Genomic DNA, 15,273 nt, shown 5'->3' with positions numbered 1-15,273 from the left:
CCAGTAATAACCCTTAATCAGGCTTAGGGTCTGAGCTGGCAGGGGGCAGGCACATATAATTTATCACCAGGTGAATTGTGCTTCATTCACACTCTGGAAGAATCAAAAATGAATGAATGGATGAAAAAGCATTTAGTAAATGTTTTTATATGCCAAATATTGGGTTAAGTACTGGGTATTCAAATACAAAAGAAAAGAAAAAAAAAGAGGGGAGTTAGGTCCTGCACCGGGATCAGAGAATGTAAGAGATCTGTAGTCTGTTGGCATGTATCAGGAGGAACAGGTTCTTAGGGGTCATGGAGGAGGATTCTATAGTGGGCACAGAGGCAGACAGACACTCATGTGGTTTCACACGTAATGCTCTGACCTAAGGAGCTCAGAACAGAGTGGAACAAGGTCAAATGAGGGCACTGTTTCTATGTCCAAGTGGCATTGTGCCCAGGAAAATGCCCTGCATGCCAGACATGATGGTGAAAGCCCAGGCCACAGAGCCTGGACAGAAGTGAGGAATGTCAGTTTTAGCTCAGTCAAACCAGTCGGCCTGAAAGATTCAAGCCATGACCCCAAAAGAAAGAAATCAAATCAACTCAATTTCTCCTCTGTCTAAAAACCAGTGTCAGGGAGGAGCTGGTCACTAGCCACACATCGACACTGAAGGCAGGGTCCAGAGCTCAGGGTGGAGGGGAAGGCTTTGTAGATGTGGGAGGGATTGAAGGGATAGTCACTACACAGGCAGCCAGAAAACCATGAGTAATTACTCACAACACATGTTGGGAATGTAAAAGATTCTGTCATTGACATCACGACTGAGGTAGGTAGCACTGAGACACCTCCAGCTGGGGCTGATCGCCCAGGCTGTCCTGTTGTGTCTTCATCAGCAGATTCCTCGGGAGGCCGAAGCCCTAGGGTCATCCCGGGGGCCCTAGTCTGGCCCATAGAAACCGAAAAGTATGAAGCCACACTGGTTGGTGATGATGAAGATATTCCCGTCACATTGCTAACTAGAGGACCAAGGGGGAAGGATGTGGACAAATGTGGCATGGATGTGGCACCAGAACCCTTGGCCTTAGTCCTTGGAGTCTCTGGGGATTGAGGGGCAGCAGGCAGCCCTGTGACACCCTGAGAGGACGTGCTATATTCTGTTGTAGGGAGAGGCACTTGTTTGGATAGGATAGCCCCCTTTTCAGTGGTGCTCTTGCCTGGTGCTCCTGATGCTCTTTGCACAAGCATCTCATGGGTTGAGCTTGATGGTGTGACTTCTGACTGCAAAAGAGGAGTGGTCAGCCCTTGTAAAGCAGTGACCATAGTCAGGGGTACATCTTGTCTGGTTGTGTGAACTTGAGTCAAGACCATGGAGGTCGGAGGAAGCGTAGAGTGGAAGGTCAGAGGGGACAGGGAGGTGGCTAAGGGGACAGACAACTGTGTGTCCTTCCCTGGGGACAGAGTGGAAAGTCCAGCTCCTTTCTGGGCAGGATGACTAGAGACAAAGGTCCATGGAGGAGGGTGGGATGAAGTTGATAATAGATGGCTGATGTCCTGGGTGCCCAATGGTATCCCTGCCTCGGCCAGAGGCATGCTGGTATCTGACAGCAGGGATGGCACAGTTGATTCAGAAACCAGAAAGGGTATGGGAGCTGGTGAGTGTGTAGTAGGTGACCTTGATGCAGAGAGGGCAGAGGTGACCAGAGTCACAGAGATTGGGGTCATGGAACTGGTAGCTTCTGTCACTGAGAGAACTGCACCCAGTGGTGAATGGATGATGAGGGTAGTGGAAAACTGGCCCCTGATTGGGGAAGTTGAAAGGGTTGTTGCTGTGGTGTGGCCAGTCTCAGCTTGTCCTGTGGCTTGTGCCACTTCTGGCCCTGTGCTCACAGAGGTTCTGACATGGATCTGCCCCACAGAGGTCTTACCAACAGATGGAGGAGAGCTGCTGGAACTTGTCATGTCCTCAGCCAAGGGGACTCTAGGGGTTTCCGTCCTATTACCTTCCCCTGTTGTCAGAGTCATCAGCAATGGTTCCTGGAGCCCTGCGGAGGGAGGGAGCCCCACTGGTGAGATCTCAGTGGTTACAGGCGTGGAAGGGGGTCTCTCAGAGACAGCCATACTGAGGGAGGGTCTTGCCACTGCTTGAAACTGCGTTGTCCTTACTGGTGAGGGACTTGGCGTAGGAACAGTCACAGCTTTGGATATTAGATGAAAGCCGGGAATTGTGGGGAGCATCAGGAACTTTGTAGTATTTAGGCTTCCAGGGAAGGTCATTTTTGCTTGAGTTGTTTTTGTGGGGGCTGTCCCCACACTGAGCGCTGGCATCCTGGGTGGGAAGATGGAGGAGGAGCTGGTTTTTGGAGTTGGCGGCGTGACAGGAGAGCGAGAGGGCAGCTGCACATCAGCTGGGACCACTGTAGAGAGGTCTGCTATTGTGGGCCACTTTGAGGAACGTTGGCTGGTACCTTCCAATGTAGACCCAAATCTTGATTCTGCCCCTTCCTTGGTTGCTACCTGCAAGCTTGAAGTTGTAGTGAGGGCAACAACTGTGTCCCTGGCTGATACATGGGCCAATGAGAAGGTAGCCATGGTAAGAGCTGATATGCTGGTAGGTGCCCTAGGTCCAGCCATGGCTGGGGACATCTCAGGTGTTTGAGATTCCTCTGGGGAGATCAGGTCTTGGTCAGGAGCTGGGGTCCTCATGCTGGGCATAGCAGTTGCAGACTCAATACCTAAAATACAAGGAGAGAGGCTCAGGTAGGGATCCATGGGTCCATTATCTTATCAGCACAAGCTGGAAGCCATCAATCCCTGCAGAATCCACATTTGGTTGGCTGTGTTTCTATGACGGGTCAAGCTAGTCTCTTTTTCCTAGGATTGGGAGCTCTCCCAGGACATGGCCGATGTTGCCTCTTCAACTAGGGTCTCCCCAAGGGTAGGGCTGTGCCTCTTCTGCCCTCTGTAGTCTGAGGGCAAGGTGCAGACTCAGACTCAGGCTCCTGGCAATTGAGTGGCTACCTCAGGATGGTAGGGCTTATTTTGAGGCTTTAAGCCTCTGGCTCACGGGCCTGCCTGAGGCATTATGGCCCATTACCCTGGCCTTTCTCTCTTTTCCTGAGGACTTTCCAGACCTTTCTTGGGGATAGAGGAGGATCCTAAAATCTCCAAGTCTACTCTTAGGAGATGAGACTTATGCCCTGTGAGCCCAGAGTGACCTGTGCCCATCACTCATCACACAGGGCACCAAGAAATCTATAGAGCATGTGAGATTGACAGGAAACCTGGCCACGTACAGTCCTCCAAGTAGACACATTTCTGGGTGACTTCATCCAGGACCATGGGGAAGAGACAAACAGGGACACAGCCTTCGACCCTGCAGAAATAATGGAGACATCGTATTCCATGCAGGCTTATTCCCCAACTCAGTCCCAACTCCATTTTTTTCACAACCCAACCAATTCCTGCGTGCTTGTATGTACAACATTCATGTCTCCAGACAGGCACATGAATGTGCACATTCAGGTACCTGTAGGCACACACAAAGACATCTATGCTGCCTTCCCCCAGCTGGGTCATTCCTGTGCCCTAGTGAAAGATTCTCACCTGGGGACCTCCTGGCAGCTGGCTCCTTGAGGATCCCGGCAGGTTTGGAAGCAAGGGCTGGTGCAGGCATCATAGCGCCACTCACAGGCGGGGTAGGCAGTGCCTGGAGACCTGGTATCTGGGAAAATGAATCATGCTCACAAACCTATCACACACCCACCCTATGCAGAGCCCTGGGCAAGGTGCCACTGGGGAGGCAGAGTTGCAAATCCTGTTTTCAAGGGCCCAATCTGGTTGGAGAGCCCAGACTCATATACATGAAACATTCCAAAATCTAGAAGCAATATAGGCTCCTTAACGAGGATTTTTTTTTTGCATCCTCAGGACATAGAATATGACTACATCATATTATATATTCAATAAATGTCTGTCAATGCTTGACCCTTTATATAGGGGCATCAGAAAGCTTCACAGTGATCTACTGACCAAGTCTACACTCCTTGGTCAGGACTCAGTCCCTTTTCTATCCTGTACCCTCATTAAAATCTTACATAAAACAGCTGGCAATTCGACACACACAACATCTGCCTGGCTATAAACTCCAGGCAAGTATGAAGATGGAGAAAAACGGCCCCAGGAAGAAAGAGGAACCCAGACCACTTCCCCTGGATGGTCTTTGCGCATGTAAGGGATCACCACCATCCTAGTGGCATAGGGTAATGGAATAGAGCTCTACTGTGACAGGAAAAAAAACTTTACAACCATCTGATAGCCTTTACTCCTTGGGTTAGAGGAGTTTTTGGTACTTGTTTTTATTTTTTATATGTGGCGGCATCAGGAAACCTGGAACACTAGGCGGCACTACCAATAAGCTGAGATCAGTGAGTGAGGGAAAGCAGAAAGATTGATGAATTTGGAGTCAGGAAACCTGGGCACTGGTCTTGGGAACTCTGCCACTTACTAGCAATGTGACTTTCAATGTCAGTTAATTACTCTGAACTCAGCAACTCTCATCTATAAAATGGAAATATGGGGGGGTTGGGGAGCCAAGATGGTAGAGTAGAAAGATACACATATGCTAGCTCCTAACCCACAGCCCATAAAATTCCTGTAAGGAAGAACTCCCAACAGGTTCTGGAGCAGCAGAGGCCACAGGGCAACGGAGTGGAGGGGTTTTCTGTTCCAGAGAGACCTGAAAAACCAACACCAAGGGTCCGTTGTGCACCAGACCCAGAGCAGAGCCCAGCCCTGCCTCGGCGGCACTGCACCAAGAGGAGCAGATCCAAGCAGGCTTCCGGGATGGGGTCTCCAGTGGCTGTGCGTGTCCCTCCACCCACAGACACCAAGGGTCAGTGAGAGGGTCTTTTCGGCTCACCGAGAGGGGAGCAGGGTGTCTCTGTGGCTCGGGCCCCCTCGGGAGGTAGCAGTGGAGGCAGCAGTGGACAGGGCCTCCCAAGGCAGGCAGGAGCTCGGAGCCATTGATGAGGGTCTCCACGTAGGCCCCTGAGGGAACTGAGCCCCGTGTGGTGGCCTTGCCCCCACCCGAGCACCTGAACTTAATCTCACACTGAATAGCAGCCCCACCCCCACCGAAATCCCTGAGGCTGGGAAGCAGCATTTGAATCTCAGACCCCAAGCACTGGCTGGGTGGATCTGGAGGCCAAGTGGGTGTGGAGAGGACACTCAGAAGTCAAGTCACTGGCTGGGAAAATGCCCAGAAAAGGAGAAAAAAAAAATAAGACTATAAAAGGTTACTTTCTTGGTGAAAAGATATCTCCTCCCATCCTTTCTGATGAGGAAGAACAAGGCTTACCATCAGGGAAAGACACAGAAGTCAAGGCTTCTGTATCCCAAACATCCAAAAGAAATATTCAATGGGCTCAGGCCATGGAAGAGCTCAAAAAGGAGTTTGAAAATCAAGTTAGAGAGGTGGAGGAAAACTGGTAAGAGAAATGAGAGAGATGCAAGAAAAGCACGAAAAGCAGGTCAACACCTTGCCAAAGGAGACTCAAAAAAATGCTGAAGAAAATAACACCTTGAAAAATAGGCTAATTCAATTGGCAAAAGAGGTTCAAAAAGCCAATGAGGAGAAGAATGCTTTCAAAAGCAGAATTAGCCAAATGGAAAAGGAGGTTCAAAAGCTCACTGAAGAAAACAGTTCTTTCAAAATTAGAATGGCACAGATGGAGGCTAATGACTTTATGAGAAACCAAGAAATCACAAAACAAAACCAAAAGAATGAAAATATGGAAGCTAATGTGAAATATCTCATTGCAAAAACAACTGACCTGGAAAATAGATCCAGGAGAGACAATTTAAAAATTATGGGACTACCTGAAAGCCATGATCAAAAAAAGAGCCTAGACATCATCTTTCATGAAATTATCAAGGAAAACTGCCCTGAGATTCTAGAACCAGAGGGCAAAATAAGTATTCAAGGAATCCACCGATCACTGCCTGAAAGAGATCCAAAAAGAGAAACTCCTAGGAACATTGTGGCCAAATGCCAGAGTTCCCAGGTCAAGGAGAAAATATTGCAAGCAGCTAGAAAGAAACAATTCAAGTATTGTGGAAATACAATCAAGATAACGCAGGATCTGGCAGCTTCTACATTAAGGGATCGAAGGGCATGGAATATGATATTCCAGAAGTCAAAGGAACTAGGACTAAAACCAAGAATCACCTACCCAGCAAAGCTGAGTATAATACTTCAGGGGAAAAAATGGTCTTTCAATGAAATAGAGGACTTTCAAGCATTCTTGATGAAAAGACCAGAGCTGGAAAGAAAATTGGACTTTCAAACACAAGAATGAAGAGAAGCATGAAAAGGTAAACAGCAAAGAGAAGTCATAAGGGACTTACTAAAGTTGAACTGTTTACATTCCCACATGGAAAGACAATATTTGTAACTCTTGAAACTTTTCAGTATCTGGGTACTGGGTGGGATCACACACACACACGCACATGCACACACACATAGAGACAGAGTGCACAGAGTGAATTGAAGAGGATGGGATCATATCATAAAAAAATGAAATTAAGTGGTGAGAGAGAAATATATTGGGAGGAGAAAGGGAGAAATGGAATGGGGCAAATTATCTCTCATAAAAGAGGCAAGCAAAAGACTTTTTAGTGGAGGGAAAAAGAGGGGAGGTGAGAGAAAAACATGAAGTTTACTCTCATCACATTCCACTAAAGGAAGGAAAAAAATGCACACTCATTTTGGTATGAAAACCTATCTTACAATACAGGAAAGTGGGGGATAAGGGGATAAGCAGGGTGGTGGGGGTGATGGAAGGGAGGGCATGGGGAGGAGGGAGCAATTTGAGGTCAACACTCTTGGGGAGGGACAGGATCAAAAGAGAGAATAAAAGCAATGGGGGGCAGGATAGGATGGAGGGAAATATAGTTAGTCTTATACAACATGACCATTATGGAAGTCATTTGCAAAACTACACAGATACGGCCTATATTGAATTGCTTGCCTTCCAAAGGGAAGGGGTGGGGTGGGAGGGAGGAAGAGAAGTTGGAACTCAAAGTTTTAGGAACAACTGTCGAGTACTGTTCTTGCTACTAGGAAATAAGAAATACAGGTAATGGGCTATAGAAAGTTATCTGGCCCTACAGGACAAAAGAGAAGATAGGGACATGGGAAGGGAGGGATGATAGAAGAGAGGGCAGATTGGTGATAGGGGCAATTAGAATGCTTGGTGTTTTGGGGTGGGGGGAGGGGACAAATGGGGAGAAAATTTGGAACCCAAAATTTTGTGGAAATGAATGTTAAAAGTTAAATAAATAAACGTAAAGAAAAAAGAAAAAAATAAATAAAATGGAAATATGAATGCATGTATTATACCTGCCTCAGAATAATTATGAAGGAAAAGTGCTGTGGACATCTTAAAGCTATATACAAAGGTGAGTTTGGGGATGATTCTTCTAGGGAAAAGCTTCACAAGGAAAAAGAAACATCCTTAGCAGCGAAAACTATGGAATATGCACGTACAGAAATGACAACTCAAGTGTTAGGAGGTGGAAAAGAACAGTATGATATGTGGGGAAAGCACTGAATTTGGATCAGAGAAGTTGTTTCCAAATCCCAGCTCTTTGGGGACTTCAATGGTCCTCAATTTCTTTACTTATAAAAGGAGGTTGGAGTAAATGACCTCTCAGTCCCCTACTAGCTCTAAATCCTATAATCCTATGACTTGTAATTCCTGCTAACAGGGGGACAAAGGATATTCAGTGGGTCTAGAAACAGAGCACAAATTTGGCAGAGTTTCTCCAATTTCTTCCAGGATATGAACAGTGTCTACAGAAAACAGGGACCTCTAGTCCTCAGGAAGACGAGAACTTCTATAGGGTGAAACTTCAAATACATCAAGACAGTTATCCCATCCCCCACTAATTCTTCTCTTCCTCAGTCTAAACCCCTCTAGTGCCTTCAACTGGTCAATGCTTGATTCATTTCTCTCAATTGATTGACCCTGAATCTTCAACTGACCTCACGTCATGACCTCAAAGTCCTTCCCCATCCTGGATGACCTCCAGTGGATGTCTCATGAACCCAACCCTCCAGACATTATCTGGCCAAGATCTCATTTAGTACTTTGTTTTTTACCTTTCTAAAATGCTTATCAGGGCAGCCAGACGGAGTAATGGCTAGAGTGCTAGTCCTGGAGTCAGGAGAATCAGAATTCAAATCCAGCCTCAGACATTTTACTGATGTGACTTAACCTTGTGTGCCTCAGTTTCCTCATCTGTAAAATGAACTGAAGAAGGAAATGGCAAACCACTCCTGTATCTTTGCCAAGAAAATCCCAAATGGAGTCATGAAGAGTCAGATACAACTGATATAACTCAACAATATCAAAAACAAAGCACTTATCATATAAGGTTGTATATCAGTTAACAATAACACGTGAATATTGGCAGACTGTAAACTCCATGAGAGTAGGGACTTATCTAAACTTTTTATTTCCATCAGTACCTAGAAGAGCACTTTGCTCAGGACAGATAATAAATAGCTAATGAGTGGAACAACCTTCCTTTCACTAAAGGTCTTTAAGCAGACAGAAAACCTCAGGCAGCAGGAAGTAGGGGTATGGACAAAAGGACTGATTAGTAAACTTTCCTTCTAGGTGGCAGTGGTTATGAGGTAGGAGGCCATGGGGAAGGGAGAAAGAAAGGGAGCAGCTTAGAGATACCCCAGGAGTGGGGGGTGGGTGTGAGGATCTCTCCCAGATCCTGTTTTGCTGTGGCTTCTAAATGGAACTTTCTGAGTTAATAGGTCTGGCATGTGCACCCGTCAGCAAGAAACCCAACCTGACATAGCCCTGTGTCCCATCACCTCCCCCAGAGGCTGCTTTATTTTTAGAAATTGTAGTTGTATCCACAGGTCATGTCTTTCTGTGCAAATGCACCCCAAAGTTCAAGCTGAGCCCCTTTATCTCCTACTTAACCAAACAAGAGACTCAAACCATCAAGCACTAAGGCCAATGATCACATCACCTCCCTCCCATTCACCAAGGTAAAGGGGCCAGGAGGCTTCTGCTAGCATAGACAAACTCTTTATCATACCTTAAGCTCTCCTCTCTTTTCCAGGGGTGGGTAATCTGTGACCTTGAGGCTATATGTGGCCCTCAAGGTCCTCAAGTGTGGTCCTTTGACTGAATCCAAATTTCACAGAAAAAAATCCCCTTAATAAAAGGTTCCCCACCCCTAGTATTGTAGTTCTAAGCAGTCTTCCTGTCTCCAGTCTCTCCCTTTCCCCAATCAATCATCCATATCCCTACCCAAGTGATCTTAAAGTACAGTTATAATTAAATCACTCCTGGCCTCCAAAACCTTCAGGGGTCTCTGATCTCCTGAAGAATAAACTCCAAATCCTGGCATTTAAGGACAACCAAATCATCGCTCCAATCTGTTTATAGAGCATTCCTTCATAGTCCTTCCCTTTAACCAAACTGGACTGTTTCTTCCTTGTTCTTCTCTTGTCTTCTCCCACCTCCATTCCTTTGCTTACACAGTCTCCCACACTTAGAAGAGAACTTCCTCATCTCCAGCTGCTAACATCTCTCTTCCTTCTTTCACAACCTAACCCAGATGCCAACTCCTCCTGAAATCTTCCATGACCCTTCCCCTCCCCTTGCTGAAAGATGAGATTTTGCCTCATCTTGCTAGGACCCAAGCCACCATGACACTTCCCATCTCTCTCCATCTGCTCTTTTCACAATCCTCACCTCTCCCCTCAGGACCTTGGACTTCATCCCTGAGTCTCCCATACCTTATGGGTGAGCTTTCCCCCATCTTGCTAGTATCCAGGCTTCCAGGTTATTTCCCCACTGTATTGTCATCATGTCTCAGTGGGGGTTCTCCCCACCCACACTATAGAGCACTGCCCTAGAGTTGTCCTCTTCTATTAGAACATAAATTCTTTGAGGATAGAGATTATCTTGTTTGTCTGTATTAGTACCTCATGCACTTAACACAGTGCCTGACACAGTATGTATTTTATAAATATTCTATTCACCCATCCATCAATTCATTTATGTATCTACTTACCTATCTCTGTATCTTTGTAGCTCTCTGTGTTCCCATCTCTGATTCTGTCTCTTTCTGCCTTTGTCTCTGTCTCTCCTCTCTGTGTCTCTCTGTGTGTCCCTCTCTGTGTGTCTCTCTGTTTCTCTCTCTCTGTCTCTGTCTCTGTGTCTCTGTCTCTGTCTCTCTCTGTCTCTCTGTCTCTGTCTCTGTCTCTCTGTCTCTCTCTGTCTCTCTGTCTCTGTCTCTCTCTGTCTCTCTCTCTCTGTCTCTCTGTCTCTGTCTCTGTCTCTGTCTCTCTCTCTCTCTCTCTCTCTCTCTCTCTCTCTCTCTCTCTCTCTCCATAAATGTCTAATAGCCTTTTCTCTGTATTTCTCCTTCACACTTCACACTCCTCCTCATATCATAATTATTTTGTGTACTTGTCCTTTCCCTCATTAAATTGTAAGCTACTTAAGAGCAGGGGACCATATACCATCTCCCTGCAAATCCCCGACACTAAAAATAGGGCCTTAAGGAGAGGCTTCACTGATATTGACTGAATTCGGTGACATGACTCTTACCTGTGAGTTTGAGCAGGGTGGCAAGCCGAAACTGCTCTGTGTGCTGGTACCTCTGCAGGATGGGCACTGGGCCAGAGAGGCTGATGAAGGAGCCAGGCTCACTGAAGGACTCCAGAGCATCATAGCCAGGGAGCCATGTGCTGCGGTGAATGATGAATGTGGCTCGGTTCTGGAAGCCTTCACTTCGCTCCCACTTGGCCAGGGACAGAGACCCATTGGTGGTCACATGGAGGAAATAATTGGGTCTGTCAGCGGACTCGAAGGACACGAAGTCAGAGTCTACAAATAACCATACCCCTCAGGGCTTCAGAATGGGTAGGAGAGGAGGGTACTGAGGCTGTTAGACCCTGCCTAGGCCAGGGACAACAAAGGCTTGACCACAATGTCAGGGAAAATCCTTAGCCATGAAGGCATGGTCAACCAACTAACTCTATTATCCAGGAATCAATGACTTGACTTTTGCGTTAACTAGCCCTTTGCTTCTCTTTCTTCTTCATTTCATGCTTGCTTTTCATTTGCTCGTTGGTACCTCCCTTCACCCAAGGGTGAGGGGAAGGGAAAATAAAAAGGAACTATATATAATTAGAACCGTGGAGAGGATGTAGAAATTAATAGATAAAACAAAGCTTGACAATTCATTGGATTTCAGCTTCTCTGCTTTCTTTATCTTCCGTGACCCCAGATAATCTACAGTCCTAAAGTACTGGGATTGTACATTGGGAAGGAAATTCAGAAGACACCTGGTCTAAGTCAGCAGTAATTTCTGACAAATGGTCATCTGGTCTACATTTAAAGACTTCCAGTGGCGGGGAATTCATTACCTCCTATTGCACTTTTGGGATCATTCTAATGGTTAGAAAGCTTGTCCTTATGTTGGGCTAAAACCTGCCTTCCTGTAACTTCTAAATTCTAAAGTGCCCTTAGCATACTCCCTATAAAATCACATAATGTTAGGATGGGCAGGGACCCTTAAAGATAATTTAGTTTAACCATCTCACTTTACAGAGGAGACTGAGGCAGGAAGATATTAAAATGATGGTGCCATGGTTACAGCTTTGGACCTAAAATCAGGAAGATCTGACTTCAAATACTGTCTCAAACACTTACTAGCTATTTGAGCCTAGGTAAGTTAACTACTATCTGCCTCAAAGTTTTCATCTGTAAAATGGGTGTGATAATAGTACCTGCTACCCAGGGTTATCAGGAGATAGTGGATGATAGAAGTGTCTGATGTGTGGGCCATGGGGTCACAAAAGGCTGGACGTGACTGAATGAATGAACAACAACAATCCAGAGTTGTTGTGAAGTTCCAGTGAGATAACGTTTGTAAAGCACTTTGTTAGGCTTAAAGTTTATTTTCTATGAATGCTAGCCATCATCATTGTTACCTAGGTGTCATAATACATTGGCACCAGGGTCAGGACTAGACCTAGTCCTAGTCTCTTCATCATATCTATTATCACTCAAAGAATCCTTATATGGATTTAGGATCATAAATTTGGACTTAGAAGGGACTTTAGGGTCAATTGGACCTCATTTTTCAGATGAGGAAACTGAGACCCAAGAAGGTTAAAATGACTTTTCCAAAAATTTAGGGGAAGGGAAGTTACATGTAAATGCTTCACAGACCCTGCCATGACTGAAGTTTCTGAGCATACCAGACTGGATCCTAGGCTAACCCCATAGTTTCTCTAGTCCAGGATTCTGTCCCTGATGACCACCAGGGACATAATAAGACAGATCAGGGCTATCCTCTCTGACATGCAACCAACATTGCTTGAGGGCAAGGATCAGTTTGTTGTTTGTCTCTGAAGGCTCAACACCTAACACACAGACTTGCCTTTAGTAGGTGCTTAATATTATTGAATTGTTGAATTGAGAAAAAGTCATAATCACTCAGTCAGTTCAGTCAGATGTGACCTCCTACAGCTCCTTCTACTTAGGAATAGAGGAAGGTTTCTCTGCCAGCATCTTTCCTGAATGTACAAGACAAGAGAAAGCCCAGCTTGATGAGGTGAGGGTATCTTAGCTAGCCAACAGACCTGTCAAGGTCCTGAGATTATTTCCAAAGCTCCAGACTATGAATCTAGAGCCCTGGGTTCTAGTACTAGCTTTGCCATTAACTTGGTGGGTAACTTTGGGTCTCAGTCTCCTCTTCTGTAAAATGGACTAGGAGAATTAGATTGTTACCCAATTACTAAACTTCCTGTAAATTCTCAAATTTTAGCCATTTCTCCATTAATTACTTCATGCTTGAACCTTTAAAATTAGCCTTCCCATCAGATGGGGGTCATCATTTCAGGTGCTGATACTTAATTGTTCTTCTTTGTCATGAGAAAGAGTTTAAACTAAGGGAAGATGGGGAGTTCCCCTACCCAGGAATTATTGTGATATGAAAGCATGAAAACATTAATACAATTTGGGGGGGGGGGAAGATCAACCTCTCTCTCCATCCCCCCACCACTACAAAAAAGAGGACTCTTACCATGAGCCTTGGGCTTGTACACTGAAGAGGTCAGCAAGAAGTTAATGGTGTCTTCAAGACCCACATTTCCATGCAGAGCTAGGACAACAGCGCCACTTGCTTTCCTCACAGTCACCCGGGTGCCACCAGGCACATAGCTGACCAGTTGATAGGGTCCCTTGCCTAAAGCTGGAGAGAGACCGCTGGGTCATCCACCCCACCACACCACAGACTTCTTTTCAACTCTCTACTGACACAAGACTAAACTCTACTCCAAGGTGAAAGGGTTCAGAAGGGTATCAAACATTCTAGTCAGTTAGCTGCACACTCCTCCATCCTTGGGATATAGAGGGGAATGGCTCAACAAGTTGTAGTGTATGGTTATGATGGAATCCTGGTGTGTTATAAGAAATGATGAGCTCATTGATCTTAGAAAGGCATGGAAAGACTTGCATGAAATGATGAAGATCAAAGTGAACAGAACTAGAACATTTACACAGCACCAGCAATATTGTTTTAAGAATGATCTTGAGTGACTGTCATTTTAAATATTATAAATATACAAATTAAATAAAGGACATATGAAGAGAGATACTATCTGCATCCAGAGAACCTATCTCTGGTGCAGAGGAGGAGGGAAGGAAAGAAAAAAAGAAGAAAAGAAATTCACATGATAATTTTGTGGATATTTGGAGGTAGCAGCAAGTTGTACATGGCAAATGTGTAGTTTATTGTACAATCATCTTTTTATTGTATTTTATTGTCCTATGTTATGAAAATGCTGTTCCCCGAATTGAAAATAAAATAAAAATTTAAAAAAAAGAAAAGGAAAAAAACAGAATGGAAAGCCAATGAATTCCACAAACAAAAAAAGAAAAAGAAATAGAGCGAAGTAGACCCTTAGAGGTTATCCTCCTGCTGATGTCATCTTAGTAAAGAGGAAACCACAGAAAGGTTGATCTGCACCAAACCTCATCCAGACTTTCATCATCCTTCACCTAGATCATTATAATAACCCTTTACTAGCCTCCTCTAGTTTCTCTCTTGACAATCCTTCTGAAACATGCCCAAGCAATCTTCCTAAGACACAGCATTGATCACATTTTGCGTGCACACGCACACACGCACACACACACACACACACACACACACACACACACACACACACACACACATACCTACCTTAGAAAGTCTCCCAACTCTATCTCTGAGTTAAAATCCAAACCTCTCAGCTGCCTGGCATTCAAGATTCATCCCCATTGTGATTCTAATCTAATTTTTAACCTCACAACTCATTGGTTTCCTTCATGAAACCTACACTCCAAAATAAACTATTTAGCATGACCTGAGCCCACTGTTTTTCCCAACATCATGACTTGACTCCTACTATTATCTACTCCAGACTTCTCCCCATCCTTTGGGGTCCCATTCAAATGCTTCCTCCATCATGAAGCTTTTACTCATTCCCCCCAACTGAAAATGATGTCTCTCCTCTGAACTCCCAAATACTTTTGGGTGTACTTATGACTCTGTGAGAGTGACTGGGATGGGAATGTGGCCAGATGGGGCAGTGGATAGTGTCAGACCTAAAATCAAGAAGAGCTAGCATCGGCCCTGGAATCAGGAAGATGAGTTGAAATATGTGCAATCCTGTGCAAATCACTTAACCCTGACTGCCTCAAAAAAAACCCAGCAAGAGCTGAATTCAAATTCTGCCTCAGATCTTTGCTAGCTGAACTCTGGGCAAGTAACTTCACCTTTCTGTGACTCAGCTTTCTCATCTTTTAAATGAAGCCTAGGTGCCTTTTAGTTCTAAAGCTATGATGCTATGTTGTTTCCTCCTTCCCTCCTACCCTTGGTTTGGTTGTAAGCCCTCAGATGGGGTGAGCCCAAGAAGGGGGCTCAGTTTAAGAAGCCTGGGATTTCAATACTCTCAGAAGAAGGTCCAGGGTCTCAGTGCCCACATGGAGTCCAATTATTGAGAAACTCCCACAGAAACAAGATGCCAGGTCATCCTACTACTAACCAGGCCCAGGAAGGATAGAGGATCATTTACATTAGTGAGCTTGGAAGTGAGCTGAGTAAGATCCCCACCACCAAGTTATCATCATGTCCTAAATTGCACCATTAGAAATGTATTCCTTTGGGTAAACCATTGCCCATGGGGCAGCTGGGTGGCAC

At 45.3% G+C, this 15,273-nt stretch overlaps 1 protein-coding gene across 1 annotated transcript in view; it reads right to left on the bottom strand.

Moving 5' to 3' along the window:
- The window catches only part of OTOG (otogelin), a 111,965-nt gene that overhangs the window by 33,212 nt on the left and 63,480 nt on the right, over positions 1-15,273 (bottom strand). The window contains exons 34-38 of the mRNA XM_072621406.1: positions 13,114-13,281; positions 10,629-10,907; positions 3,589-3,706; positions 3,279-3,358; positions 763-2,717 (exon numbers count right to left, since the gene is read on the bottom strand). Of these exons, the coding sequence (XP_072477507.1) occupies positions 763-2,717; positions 3,279-3,358; positions 3,589-3,706; positions 10,629-10,907; positions 13,114-13,281 (2,600 nt within the window). The remainder of the gene's footprint in view (positions 1-762; positions 2,718-3,278; positions 3,359-3,588; positions 3,707-10,628; positions 10,908-13,113; positions 13,282-15,273) is intronic.

The sequence above is a fragment of the Notamacropus eugenii genome, chromosome 6 (assembly GCF_028372415.1).
Source record: "Notamacropus eugenii isolate mMacEug1 chromosome 6, mMacEug1.pri_v2, whole genome shotgun sequence".
Classification (NCBI taxonomy): domain Eukaryota; kingdom Metazoa; phylum Chordata; class Mammalia; order Diprotodontia; family Macropodidae; genus Notamacropus; species Notamacropus eugenii.
Note: the sequence above shows the minus strand (reverse complement) of the source record. Positions and strands in the feature narration are given on the sequence as shown.